Raw genomic sequence first — 13,688 nt, 5'->3', positions numbered from 1 at the left:
CCCGTCTGCGCCTCTCCCGCCAGAGGGATGTCCAACACCGGGGGAGTGACCGTGGGGGTGGGACTGCGGTCAAGTCGCCCCCTCTGATTGGCTCTCTGGGAACCTGCCGCTGCCACGCGGGAAAGAAGCTTCAGCTTCTCGCATGCGCAGTTAGTAAGAATGAGCCTCAGGCCGGTGAAGGAAGCCGGGACAAGGGTACCGCGCGTGCGCAGACCCAGGAACGCGTTGCGAACTCTCTTCTGCGGTGATCCAGGTCTCCCAGAACGTTGGGGGCGGGAGGCCGATCCTGACACCAGGTAAGCGTCCGCGGGAAAGCCAGGTATGCTTACGGCTGCCTACGACTGTCGAGGGCTTTGGATACCGGACAAAGAGCCAGGATTCCTGCGCTTTTCCCGGCTTGCTACCCCGAGTCGCGCAACCAGCTTAGTTGAGGCCCCGCTGGCAGTGAGCTGGAGCCTGCCCTGACACCTGAGCTTCGTTTCCTCTGGGCCTGATGTACCCTAGGTTGCGGGAGGTCGGGCCTGGGGCTTTTCCAGCACTGCGGGGTGGGAGAGAGGAAGAGAGACCGCCCTGGAGAAAACAGTTCCACAGAGGCCCAAGGAGAAATACAAGGATCCTCATTTACTTGCTCGGCAGAGTGGGATGGAGCTCTGACCACGCACCAGAGCCTGTTTTAGGCCTGGCACATAGTAGGTGTCAACACTGCCCTTGCTAGGCGTTTGAAGGGCCACAGAGAACCCCCCCCCCTCCTGCCCGCGGGCCCCCAGCCTTTCCAGGCGCGCTGTTTAGCCCCTATTTTTCAGCCTAGTTAGCCTTTAAGGCTCTTCCAGCTCTCAGATTTCCCTCCAGTGTCCTGGCCCGTAGTAAGGGGAATTCCCAAGCACTATCACTTAGGTATGATAAAAGGAGCAGTGAGAAGCCAGGACACGGGAGGTGTATTTTATTTGCCCCTGGAATGACAGATCTGTAGAGGCATCCCATCTCATCTGAGCCTCCTAAGAATACTTACCAATTCCTTTTCAACAGTAAAAATTCAATCTCTGTCCAAAACCCCATCAGTGTACGTAAGATCTCAAGCTTAAATTGACACACACCCCTAATTGTGTTAATCCACCAGTCAGTATTATGCTCATGTAACACCAAAATTGTCTTTAAGCACAGGGCTCTGTTTTCAGTGACCACATTTTCAAGACCACCAAAGAAAAGCAACCGTTTTAGCACTAACTTCAGTTGGTCACACAATCTATTGTTTGAGTCACTGTAGAATCTTGCACCCACAGAATTGAGGAGTGTGAATTCCTGAGACAGCTCTAGGCAGAGAGGTGTGTTTCCCTACAAGAACAATGTTAACCCCACAAGAAAAACATTAATCCCAAAAGTGAGTGCTAGTGATTAGGTATTAACCATGTAAGAGACAGTACATCATTGCCTTTGGCTACAGAATGCAATGGGCTGTGTTCGGTTTGGGTGTGTATGTTTTTTGTTTTTGGCCATGTGATTTTAGGTAATTTTTTTAATCCATTAATGTTTTAATAAGCCAACATGTTTAGGAACTAGTATTCTGATTATCTGCATTATCTTGTAAACCGACTCATGCAGTGACATATTTTGGTAAGGTTATTTACACCATACTTCTTACCTTAGGTTTAGCTCTTTGGTAAGGTCTTCATTTAAAAAAATTAAACCTGGGAATTGCCTTTGACTGAAAGTACTAGGCAGAAGAAATGCGTTTTTCAAAGCCTTATCAGCAGATTAAAATGTAGTTTGTAAAGCCAAAAAAAATTATTTCTGAATATGGAAAACAGAGTAGAAGGCTTCAAAAATTCAAGTGAATGTATTAAGTATAACTGTTCATCTAATCTAAATAACCTCCCCCCCCCCCATACTGGAGATGTTGCACTACTTGTAAGCAAACTTACACCACTACTTTACGGCCTTACAATGTACGGTTACCATACAATTTTATCATAAGCTAGAATTATTCAAGTATTTCTCATTTGTCTTGAAGACTTTAAATTGACAGCTTTCTGAGTGGAGATCTTTTCCATGGGATCAGGCTATTCAGTAACAGTAGCTTGAGGCATTTAGAGTCTTAACCAGGGTGTTACTTTGTGTCATTGATTTTTATGTCCAAACGGTTTATTGTTTGGAGGAACTTCTCCACAGCAAAAACTGAGAAACAATAAAACTTTAATCTTTCCCATCTTTCTACATGATTTTTTTTCTACATTACATAATTCCTAAAGATATTCATGTTCAAACCAGGATTTACTTCCGTGAAGGTGGTTTTTTATCTTTCAACATCAGCCAGCTAAGATGTCAGGCTGTATTTGTGGCATCATAATAATCTCCTTGGCACCTGATTTCATAGACCAGAACTATGACCCCACCAAATAGCATTTTTCCAGTAATGTTGTGGTTTCCATGTTAAATTGGACCATACTACTCCATGTACTTCTTAAATTGGACCATACCACGTAACATAATTTGCAAGTCACTGTTCTGGATGCCTTTCGCTCTGAGCCCATGCAATAATCAGTTTCTGGATTGGGTTTGTGCCATAAGACCACAGCTTATGTAGTATGTTAGTAAGAGGTTCTTCAGCCTTGTAGTTGGGGACCTGAAGTACTAACATTTAATGAGCACTAGGTGCTTTACGTTTGTGGCAACATATATGACTTTGTTCTCACCCTAGGTTTACAAATGAGGAAAAGTGGCCAAAGTTGCAGAGAAAGTGAATCATGGAGTTGAGACATTGAAAGTGGGGCACACTGACTACAAAGCTCACACTCCTGTGCGGTGTGGCCTTTCTGGAACAAAAAAAGGGAGAGAGTCAAGAAGAGAAAGTTAAGAGAAATGAGCTAACATTGCCCAAGGAACTGGGAAAAGAACAGATCTAGTAATGAAACAAGCTATTGAAAGGATGAATTTAATTTCAAAAATTGAAAACCTAATGATTTTCCAAAGTAAGTCTTCCTGAGATAGTCCACACATAGTGTGCACCCCTTATTTTCTTCATATGTGTTACATACAATAACTTTGAAAGTGCTTTGGGAATGTTTAAGTCCTAAACAAATACAGGGCATCATTAATGGTAATATAAGCTATGACACTTCTAGAAAATGTAGAGTGCTACTATTGCTGCTTTTTTATGTGTTTCTGTTTTAACAGTGTAGTTGATAAATTGTATAAAGTTCCAGGCCAGGCACAGTAGCTCACGCCTGTAATCCTAGCCTTTTGGGAGGCTGAGGCAAGAGGATGGCTTGAGGCCAGGAGTTTGAGGCCAGCCTGGGTAATATAGTGAGACCTCATCTCTACAAAAAATTAGCCAGGCATGGTGGCGCATGCCTGTAGTCCCAGCTACTCAGGAGGCTGAGACAGGAGGATCACTTGAACCCAGGAGTTTTTTTTATACGCTTACATCCAGGAGTTTGAGGTCGCAGTGAGCTGTGATGACACCACTACACTCCAGCCGGGGCAACAGAATGAGAACCTGTCTCCAAAAAATATTATAAAGTTCCTGTTAGATGCCTTAAATAGAAGAAATGTGATGCACATAAATAGGACAGGTGTAATTCTCTGTGGAAGCTGGTAGAGTGTGAATTGAATACTTTTCTCTTTAAATACTTCATTAGTTGTCTCCTGAATTCAGCAGCAAGAAGCCTATTAAATTTAGACCAGACTGAATAGTCTTCTTTTCCTCTTGTTCCCCAAAATCAAAGATAACAAACAGCTCTGCGTTTTCTGCTCAATCCATTATGCTTTCTTTGTTTGAGAAATAATTATCTGTAAACACTTACTGTGGATGAAGCGTTCTTCATCTTCACGGTAAAACCCCACACCTAGGCAATGACCTACCTGGTCTGTTTCAAGGCTAACCTGCAATACTCAGCGATTCCGTGTGGAGAGGTGTCTCCACTCTTACAACAAGGACTTTAGGCATCTAGAACTGGAGGATGAGCTAGATGTGAAGGAGAAAGGCTACTTTTTTTTAACTTCCATTTTGCAGGGAGCACAAAAACACACTTTTGAAACATGAATTATTATCAAGCATTTCCTAGAAAATCATTCTCCTCGCACTTAAGCTTCTGGTGCCATCAGCTGGCCGTTTTGTATTTTCAAAGCAGCAACACTGCTCCTTGGTCTGTTTAAGCTCACTGTGTTTGGTCCTTAACCATGCATTAGGTCATTGTTTTGAGACCTGTGGTTCCAGCTCCTGATTGAGGGAGAGACAGGATGGGAGTAAGTAGGAAATGAGCACTCCTGAATTCTGGTCCTAACTCCTTAAATGTTACAAAAATAAGAAACAACAGCTTTTCAAAGTGTCTGTCGTAGCAGCCCGCAGAACTTGCTGATTCCTGTGGTCTAGTGCAACACTTGTCAAACTGTAATGTGCCTCTGAATCACCTGCGAGTCTTGTTAAAATGCAGGTTCCCGCAAGTGGTGCTGGTGCTGCTGCTGCTGCTCTGTGGACCACACTTTGAGTAGCAAGATTCCAGATCCACGTCATCCACCACCGTGGCCACCCGCACAATGGCTGGGGAGCACTCGAAATGTGGCTGGTCTGAACTGAGATGTGCTATAAGTACGAATACACTCCAAATTTTGAAGACTTTTCATATTAAAAAAATTATCTCTTTTTTATATTCATTACATGTTGAAATAATGTTTTGGATATATTGGGTTAAATATATTCAAATTAATCATCTGCTTATTCTTTTTTTTTTTAAACTAAGCTTTTTTTTTTTTTTTTCTTATTTCAGCATATTATGGGGGTACAAATGTTTCGGTTACATATATTGCCTGTGCCCCTCCCTCCCCCTGCTTATTCTTTTTAATGTAACTACTAGAAAATTTAGAATTTCACATGTGGCTAGCATTAGATTTCTATTGGACAGCACTGTTTTAGAATATTAACAAAACAGAGGTGACATTTTGGGTGTTCTTTTTTTTCTTCAGATGACCCAGTTTCTCAATTCCCATGTTACTATGTCACCGTCTCTGTTAGCTCAAATCAATATGCGTTTAATTCTTTTTTTCTAGATGACTTCCTTGCCATCCTATCATACTCCTTTACACCTTCTCAGTCTCCATCATTGCCGTCGTGATCCTCGGGCTCTCGTCAAGCAGTCGGACAATCCTAAACGCCAGGCTACAGGCAGCCCCCTTGCTGAAAGCCCTTGGCCGGGCCACTCAAAGTGTGGGCCCTGCAGCAGCAGCAGCCTCACTTGAGAGCTGGTTAGAAATGCAGAGTGCAAGGCGGCGTGGTGTGCACGCCTGTGGTCCCAGCTACTCGGGAGGCTGAGGCTGGGGGACCACTTGAGCTCAGTTCGAATCTAGCCTGGGCAACATAGAGAGACCCCCGGCCCCACCTTAGACCCAATGACGCAGTGTCACAGTAACAAGACTCCCTGGTGATTCATATACACATTAAAGTTTGAGTGATGAGACTGCTGAGAGGTTTAACAGTCATCTCATCTTTCCTAAAGCACCCTATTTTTGGTTAGTTTTAATGAAATTTCTACAAGGCTGATTTACCATGAAAGTTGTGGCTAAGGGAAACTAGTGTTCTACCTTTCTAAAAAAAATACTTAAACTGTGAATTTTAGATAAATGGTATCGAGAAGGCGGAGTCCAGAGATTGACGTCTTATGTATGCTTTCCTGAAAATAGCTTCAAATATCCTTTATCCCTCTTAGAGGCACGAGAGGAAAGGCATTCCATTACCATCCTCCTTACCTCTCTCCAGAGCGTTAGAGCTCTTGGTGACACGGTGTCGCCATGATACATGCAGTTATAGTCTGTGATTATTTGCTCCAGTCACAGGCCTTGTTGTGGAGTTAAACACACCATCCTTGCAGCTAGACGTCTGCCTTGGATCGGGTTGAATGTGGAACTAGAGGAGGGAATGTGGGCTGGCTGGATCCCGTAGTGAAGGGGGCTACTTAATAGAATGTAGGTTCCGAGTGATCTGGGGGCGCAGTAAAGTTTGAGGACCACTGCTCTGTAGCATGCCATCCATTCTGAGCTATGGCATGTAGCGTGTTTATGGGTGTCTTAATTTCTCCTTTATGTTACAGGCTCCTTGGGTTCCCGAGGTCCATGCCTGACACTGAGTAGATAGAATGGCTAAAGTATTCTTGAACAGATTAACATTCCCTTTTCTAAAGTCCTCAGACCTATTATCTCTGAACTTGACCAAGTTGGACAGGACTCAGATAATGACAGCAGCTTTAACTGTAACTGTGCCCAGCCATTTGGTGCGGAAGCCATCATAAAAGGAAGAGTAGGGCCAAGGGGAAGTCGCCGGCCTTCACCGAGCTCAGACTTCCAGAAAGGAACTGGGGCAAAGCTGTCGTGACTGCGGTTTCCCTTTACTAGCACTTCTCTGTGCCATTCTTCTTTTTCTCTTTTTTAATGTCATGATGAGCTATAATTTGAGCTGCTTTTATTGTTTTCCAAAGACTTTGGGTTGCTCTGTGGGTATCACAAAAACTGAAATCTAATCCGTATTCTTTGGGCTTTGGGGAAGTAGAACCATGGGTGTGTTTGTCATTTTTAGCAGTTACTGGAGTTGGGCCAAAGCTACATGAGATACTAAAAGTGTCTACAGTCGTCTGATTGGCTGCTGGAATTAGCTGTTAAACAAAGCAGCCAGTAACTCTACACTGGGCACCGGCTCCAACTCCAGTTGGGTGGGAGACCTTCCAGGGTGTCTGTCAGCTCTGAACTAGGACAGAGAGGTAGAGATTTCAAACAGTGGGCTGGTGACAAAGCAGCGTATAAAAGCGCTCTCCTCTCTGTCCTTTGTCTGGGAGTTTCGCCTTGTCTCAGACTTGCTTCCTCTCTTTGTCACTGTACTATATACCAGTGCTGTCCTGCCCGGTCAGATTTAGTAACTCGCGGAAGAGAAACCCCAAGAGAGGCTTGGACTCACGTTCCCTAATGAATCTGTCCCGGGACTGTGAGCTGTCTGATGCACAAAGGAATCGTGCTTTGTGGACTGAAAGCAGAAATAAGGAAAGGGAAATTCTGGACATTGACTTAGTCTATTCATTTAATCGTTTATAGGTGAGTTGATTCTTTGTTGTAGAGATTTCAGAGAAAGGGTTTATCGTTTATCTTTTCTTGAAGATACCTCTAAAGTATTTGATACACATTGAACAAAACCAATTTTAAAAATATCACTTTCATTGGCACATTGTATTTCAAGATATATCCCTTCACAGCCGTGAAGCACCTTGCCAATACCATCTTAATTGTTACCCATTGGAACTAACAGAACACACTGAATGTCATAAAAAGACACGGGTTTAGACCATAATGTCCGTCATGGAATTGAAAACTAGCATCGACATGGAAAGTATGTTATGTTAGGTTTCACCGTATTTACTTCCCATAGGAATAGTAGAGGTAGAGATGAATAATACTGTGTCGTCATTCTAAAGATGACCACTGTCTCTCAGCGCTTTGGGAGGCCAAGGCAGGAGGACTGCTTGAGGCCAGGGGTTTAAGACCAGCCTGAGCAACATAGCAAGACCCCGTCTCTACAAAAAATTTAAAAATTAGCCTGGTGTGGCAAAACATACCTATAGTCCTAGCTACTCAAGAGGCCGAGGCAGGAGAATTGCTTGAGCCCGGGACTTCAAAGCTACAGTGAGCTATGATGATGCCACTGCATTCCAGCCTGGGCAACAGAGCGAGACCCTGTCTCAAAAAAAAAAAAAAAAATACGTGGCCAGCTCATGCCTATAATCCTAGCCCTTCTGGGAGGCTGAGGCAGGACGATCGCTTGAAGTCAGGAGTTCAAGACCAGCCTGAGCAACAATGGGACCCTGTCTCTATTAAAAATAGAAAAAATTAGCCAGGCGACCAAAAATAGAAAAAACTAGCCAGGCGTTGTGGCCCATGATGGTAGTCCCAGCTACTCGGGAGGCTGAGGCAGGAGGATCACTTGAGCCTAGGAGTTGGAGGTTGCTGTGAGCTAGGCTGACACCATGGCACTCTAGCCTGGGCAACAGAGCCAGACTCTGTCTAAGAAAAAACAAAAAACAAAAAAACACGCAAAGCAAGTGGTACATTTGTCATTCCCATAATCCACCTGGGTGACAGAGATTTTACTAAAAATCAGTCTCAAGCTGCAAAAGGTATCAACAAAGCCCTTTCTGGAATACTTTTTTCTCTTTTTTTTTTTTTTTTTTTTTTTTTTTTAGAGATGGGATATTGCCATGTTGCCTAGGCTGGTCTCAAACTATCCCCCAACCTTGGCCTCCCAAAGTAATGGGATTACAGGCGTGAGGCATGGCATGGCGCCTTGCCTCTCTGATCTTTTTTAAGCCTTTATGGGATGGGTGGAGAAGGGCTAATCCACCCGTTTTCCAGCTGAGAAAGCAGGCCCAGGTGGTGGCTCGCGCCTGTGCACATGGGAGACCTCTCAGAGCCTTCTGCCTTGCACCCCTGGAAAAAAGCAAAGGCCTGTAGGATTTGCCATATCCTCACAGCTATTATTCTCTGTCCCATTCACGTGTCAACTAAGTGACTCCAACCTTATGCTGTGTCTTGAGAAGGTAAAGTGTTATTGCTAAATAACACTTTCTTTTTGGTATCTTCACTAGCCTGTAAGCTCCATGAAGACAAAGTCTAGCTGTTTTTCATCTCATATCCCTCACTATACCCTGCATGGTATTTGGAACCTAACAGGCACCTCGATAAAAACGAGTTGATTTGGTAGTTCTAACGACGAGTACCAGTTGGATCACGTTACTGGCAGTGCGTCCGAGGGAACAGATGTTCCCATTCAAATCCATGAAACTGGAAACATTAAAAAACAACAATCATGACACTGATTGATGGTGATGTTTACTGTGTCAGACTGTTTAAGCTCAGCTATCAAATAGACTCTCACACTGTCATCTTTACATTTTGATTTCAAAGATTCTCAACCATTTAAATACTGTCACTTGATTCAGATCCCAATTCTTGCTTGATGTACTATTTATTAGTATTTATCAAATTACAGCTGTGTTCCTTTGAATTTCACACTCAAAACCTCTCCTTCCTGAGAAAACGGTACCTCTGGGTGCTTTGAAGATATTTTTGGTCTGTTGTAAGAAAGTATTTATTAGCCGGCAGGGCAGGGACTGGTAAGAACACCGCAGACCAGGGTAGGCTGGAGAGAGCTGGGCAGAGAGAGGGGTGTCTTGCTGAGTCATCTGTCTTTCCTCATTTCCTAAATACCCAAGGTAACAGATGGGTCGTCCTTCGAATTGTTTTATAAAAAGCTTAGAACCGGAAGTACAATCCTGAGGGCAAATGCATCTTACTGAAAAGCTGTCTTTTTATTTGTCTAATTCAGGTCCAGAGCAAGCAGAGCCACTTTATGAGCACCCCAGGTTTATTTCGTTTTCCTGCATCCCTGACCAGAATTCGCACAGTGCCATGGGGACTCCAGCTTTGGGAGAAGATGACATTGTTATCCCCAGGAATGGCTGTCACTCCAGTCCCGACGGCAGGCAAGAAGGATTGCCCTGCTCTGCTTTCCCTGGATGAGAACGAACTGGAAGAGCAGTTTGTGAAAGGGCATGGTCCAGGGGGCCAAGCAACCAACAAAACCAACAACTGTGTGGTGCTGAAGCACATCCCCTCGGGCATCGTGGTGAAGGTAGCGGCAGCTGCTGGGAGAGGCCCGGCTGGGGGCTTCTGCGGCCACAGTAGAGCTCACTGAGTGCAGATGGTGACAGGCTGACGTGCATCCTCCTTCTGGCACAGGCCACCCTCTTCCAGCCCAGCAGCAGAGGGCACTCGGGACCTCATCCCACACCCCAAGGCAGTCCTCCCTAAGCCAGAACCTCCACTCGGCCTCAGAGCCTGGTTCCAGCATCCTTGGGAGCCAGGGTATTGCTGCCAGTTGGCAGACAGTACTGGTGTCTGGCTGCTGCCCGGGAAGCAGTGTCTTGACAAAGCTAAGCGGTGGCTGATAAAGGCAGGTGCCTGGGCAGCTCGTTCTTTCAAAGCCTCTCCAGCTGCAGGCCAGCCGCAGAGCTCGGCAGCACCGCTGTGGGCGCCAAGTCCCTGAGCAGGCAGCGAGCAGGCTCAGCCCCTGGTTGACCTGGCTGATTGATGTCCCCGTCTCCTTTTGGTAAATGTGTTACTCCCCTTCTGGAGAGAGGGGACTGACAGGGAGCTAATGGAGGCCAGCCATTTTCAGCCTCAGAAGAAAAAATGCTGTGCACAGCTGCTATCCGAGTCTTCCTTCTTTATATAAAACACAACCCTCTGCTCAGAATAACACCAGCCTTCAGCAAAATCTGAACCCCTAGGAAGTGCTTTGTGCCTCTTCCTGGTTTGGCGGTAGGAACCCACTGCCTCTGCAAGACAAGCCCAGTCAGTGCTCCTGGAGACGCAGCCTGCTTCTCGTGGGCCACTGGAGAGCCCAGAGGCAGCACGAGCCTTGCCTCGCAGGGCAGCAGAGGAAACAGGCTGCACAGGCAGGTTTTCACGTGTAACAATGGGGATAGCAGATGCTTACAGGTCACGTGAACGTGGGCGGCACTATTCTGAGCAGCGTTGGCTCTTTCAGCACTCCAGCCCCACGGCCATGACTTTCATCATGGTACAGATGCGCAGTCTAAAGCACAGAGAGGTTAAGTAACTTGCCCAAAGTGTTACAGCTCTTCTAGAATTTGTCTAGCAGGTTTTCCGGTCCTCACTGGAAGACCCAAAACAGTAACTTGCCCAAGGTCTTGCCACTTACAGGAGTCAACTCAGACCAAACCCAAAGTCCATGTTCCTAATAGATGTATTTCTCTGCCAAGTTTTTTGAGCCAAAAGCTTATCATTTAAAACCTGATCACTTTTCCTCCTTGAAAAAAAAATCAGAATAACAGAATTCTGAAACCTGACAGTTAATTTTTGTTTAACCTATTTTATAACTTATTCCACATTTGCTTTTAGTATTTCATCCTAATTTCAGAATTTCTCTTTTATCAAACAGCTTTGCAAGGCACTTGCCTGTAACTAAGGTGTTATCTAAGGAATGTTATGGCTGACTAACAAAGATGCTATTTTCTTCCTTCAGATAATGTTATGTTCAGGAATGGTGCACACAAAGTGGTTGTCCCTGGCCACAAGCTAGATTCATCAGTTGATGTTTTCATAATTATTTTTGGGACTTTAAGTTATTTGAAGGCTACTGTTGCTTCTAAACAAAAATAACACTCCTAATTATAAAACAATCACAGCAGAAGCCACATAATACAGCTGGGGTGCGGAATAAGGCAGAGGCCTGGGGCAGGGGCAGGAAAGAGTCTGGTCTTCACTTTGTCACCGACTCATGGGGACTCCTGACAGGTGGCTTTGCCTTCTGGGCCTGTCCCTATCAGCAAAGCAAATAGGTTGAATTTAGTGACTTCTAAGGTCCTGTCCATCTCGTAACATCCTGTGGTTTTCACATTATAAAATACTGTCTCTTACAGTGCCATCAGACGAGATCAGTGGATCAAAACAGAAAGCTAGCTCGGAAAATTCTACAAGAGAAAGTAGACGTTTTCTACAATGGTGAGAACAGTCCGGTTCACAAAGAAAAACGAGAGGCAGAGAAAAAAAAGCAAGAAAGGAAAAAAAGAGCAAAGGAAACCCTAGAGAAAAAGAAACTACTGAAGGAACTCCGGGAATTGAGTAAAAATGTGCCCTGAACGCAGAACGGACAAAGCTGCCAGCGAGTAACGGTGGTGAGTTCCGTCACCAGCATTATCGCAGAACTTCTACAGGAATATTTTTGACAGATTTAAAAGACATCAACGTTTTGTAAACGGTGGACTAAACTACAGTAAATGGAAGTGCACACTTCAGACAGTAAAAGGACAGTGGCAACTTTGGGGGAGTAAAGGGGCTGTCATTGTGATGCAGCTCTAGGGGGGCTGACAGTTCTAGCTCTTCACCTGGGCAGTAGTCAGAAGGGTGTCCCCCTATTTTCAGCTACATGTTTGTTCGTGTGATTTTTTTATTTATTATAAGTTAAAAATAAAAATTTTTTTGAAAACATTATTAGTAAAGTCTTTCTTTAAAAAAAAAAAAAAAAAGTGTCTCATCTCACTGTCACCCAGACTGGAGTGCAGTGGCATCCTCCTCATAGCTCACTGCAGCCTCCAACTCCTGGGCTCAAGTGATCCTCCTGTCTCAGCCTCCGGAGTAGCTGGGACTACAGCTACATACCACCAAGCCTGGCTAATTTTTTTTTTTTCTGTCTTTTTTTTTTTTTTGTGCAGAGACAGGGTCTCACTATTGCCCAGGCTAGTCTCAAACTCTTGGCCTCAAGCGATCCTCCTGCTTTGGCCTCCCAAAGTGCTGGAATTACAGATGTGAGCTACCATGCCCAGCCAGTAAGATCCATTTTCCTGGAGAATTGAGTCAAACATTAATAGCATTTAGTGGCACTTTGTCATCCACTGGGAGGCCGTTGCTCAGTGACAACCAGATGTCAGTTATCCTCATGTCAGGTTAAGAGAATAAAGGAGAAAACAAGATGGTAAAAGTTAAAAGTAAGTTACTTGCCCATTTGCTCCATTAGTTTAATAGACTGTATGTTGCCAAGTCTCTCATGTAGAAATACACATATTCTCTGTATGTTGGTTTGCAAGTAGATTTATAAGAGATGATGCTTCCAGAACCTGATTTGTGAATTTGTATCACTCAAGCTGAATTTGACCTTACTACTTGTTTGTTTGTTTTCCCGTAGCCATGCTTAATCGCTTGGCTTGTTAGAAGTCATCTGGAATTCACATATAAAACAGGTAGGGAAAAATATTACGAGGTGAGAGGACCTGCCCGACACAGGACCTGCCCCACTTCTGCAGTGAAGACCGGACCATCCAGCAGGCCAGATCCTCCCGAGTAAACCTCTATCTCTGAGGCTGCCAGTTAAGGCTCTTCTCGCCATGGGTGGCCTGCTTTGGAAACTTGAGCATTCTCTGCAGTTCTTATTCTGTGCCTCCTGTTGGAGTGTCTAGGACCTTTCTCCATCCCAACCTCCCTCGAGAAGATAAAGTCTCAATGACACACAAGAAACCAGTAACAGTGGGAAGGGAAGTGTGGAGCTCTAGACCACAGGGACAGAGGCTTCAATCTGCCTTCTGGTGGTACCCTTACTGTTTCCTGCCATGTGCACAAAGATGACACAGACACCCACTCCCCCGGCACCCATTCCTACCAGCCTCAGACGTCTCCTAGCTGGAACCTTGCCTCTTGCCTGCATCACACATAAACCTCTCGTCGTCTCAGTCCACCCCTCACCAAGGCAAATCTTCATTACCGGGGACTAGTGCCTAAGGTAGAAAGTAAAAATTAACTCAAAATCCCCCTGGAAGGCACCGACAGAGACCACCGTGTGGATTCTTGACACGTCTAGCACAACCCAACTTTTCCCCAGCACCAGAGCACATCATTCTTCCAGTGAGCACCAGATGAAGGAGCTACCTTGAGTTTAGGGGCCACATTTTTATGAAAAAGATTCCTATAGCACCCAGGAAATGCTCACAGGTAAACACCTATGAACTAAGAATGGCCTAACAGGGCGGGGAGCAGTAATGGGCCAAGTCAGTAACTCTGCTTTCATTTTTCCTTCCTGGCATAACTTCAGTTTTCTGCAGTTAGAATACACCCACAATGCCACTTCACTGCATCCTCCCTCT

At 44.9% G+C, this 13,688-nt stretch overlaps 1 protein-coding gene and 1 non-coding gene across 2 annotated transcripts; both read left to right on the top strand.

Moving 5' to 3' along the window:
* Positions 1-219: 219 nt before the first annotated feature.
* On the top strand, positions 220-11,948 carry MTRFR (mitochondrial translation release factor in rescue). The gene is made up of 3 exons (XM_069497252.1): positions 220-296; positions 9,356-9,661; positions 11,475-11,948. The coding sequence occupies exons 2-3, from the start codon at positions 9,380-9,382 to the stop codon at positions 11,691-11,693; spliced, it is 501 nt and encodes a 166-aa protein (XP_069353353.1). The 5' UTR covers positions 220-296; positions 9,356-9,379; the 3' UTR covers positions 11,694-11,948.
* Positions 10,660-10,721, top strand: LOC138402005 (U7 small nuclear RNA). Its single transcript, XR_011236596.1, has one exon. It is a non-coding gene; the product is annotated as a U7 small nuclear RNA (small nuclear RNA).
* Positions 11,949-13,688: the final 1,740 nt, after the last annotated feature.

This window comes from Eulemur rufifrons, chromosome 21 (assembly GCF_041146395.1).
Source record: "Eulemur rufifrons isolate Redbay chromosome 21, OSU_ERuf_1, whole genome shotgun sequence".
Lineage (NCBI taxonomy): Eukaryota > Metazoa > Chordata > Mammalia > Primates > Lemuridae > Eulemur > Eulemur rufifrons.
This window is presented reverse-complemented; position numbering and strand designations above follow the sequence as displayed.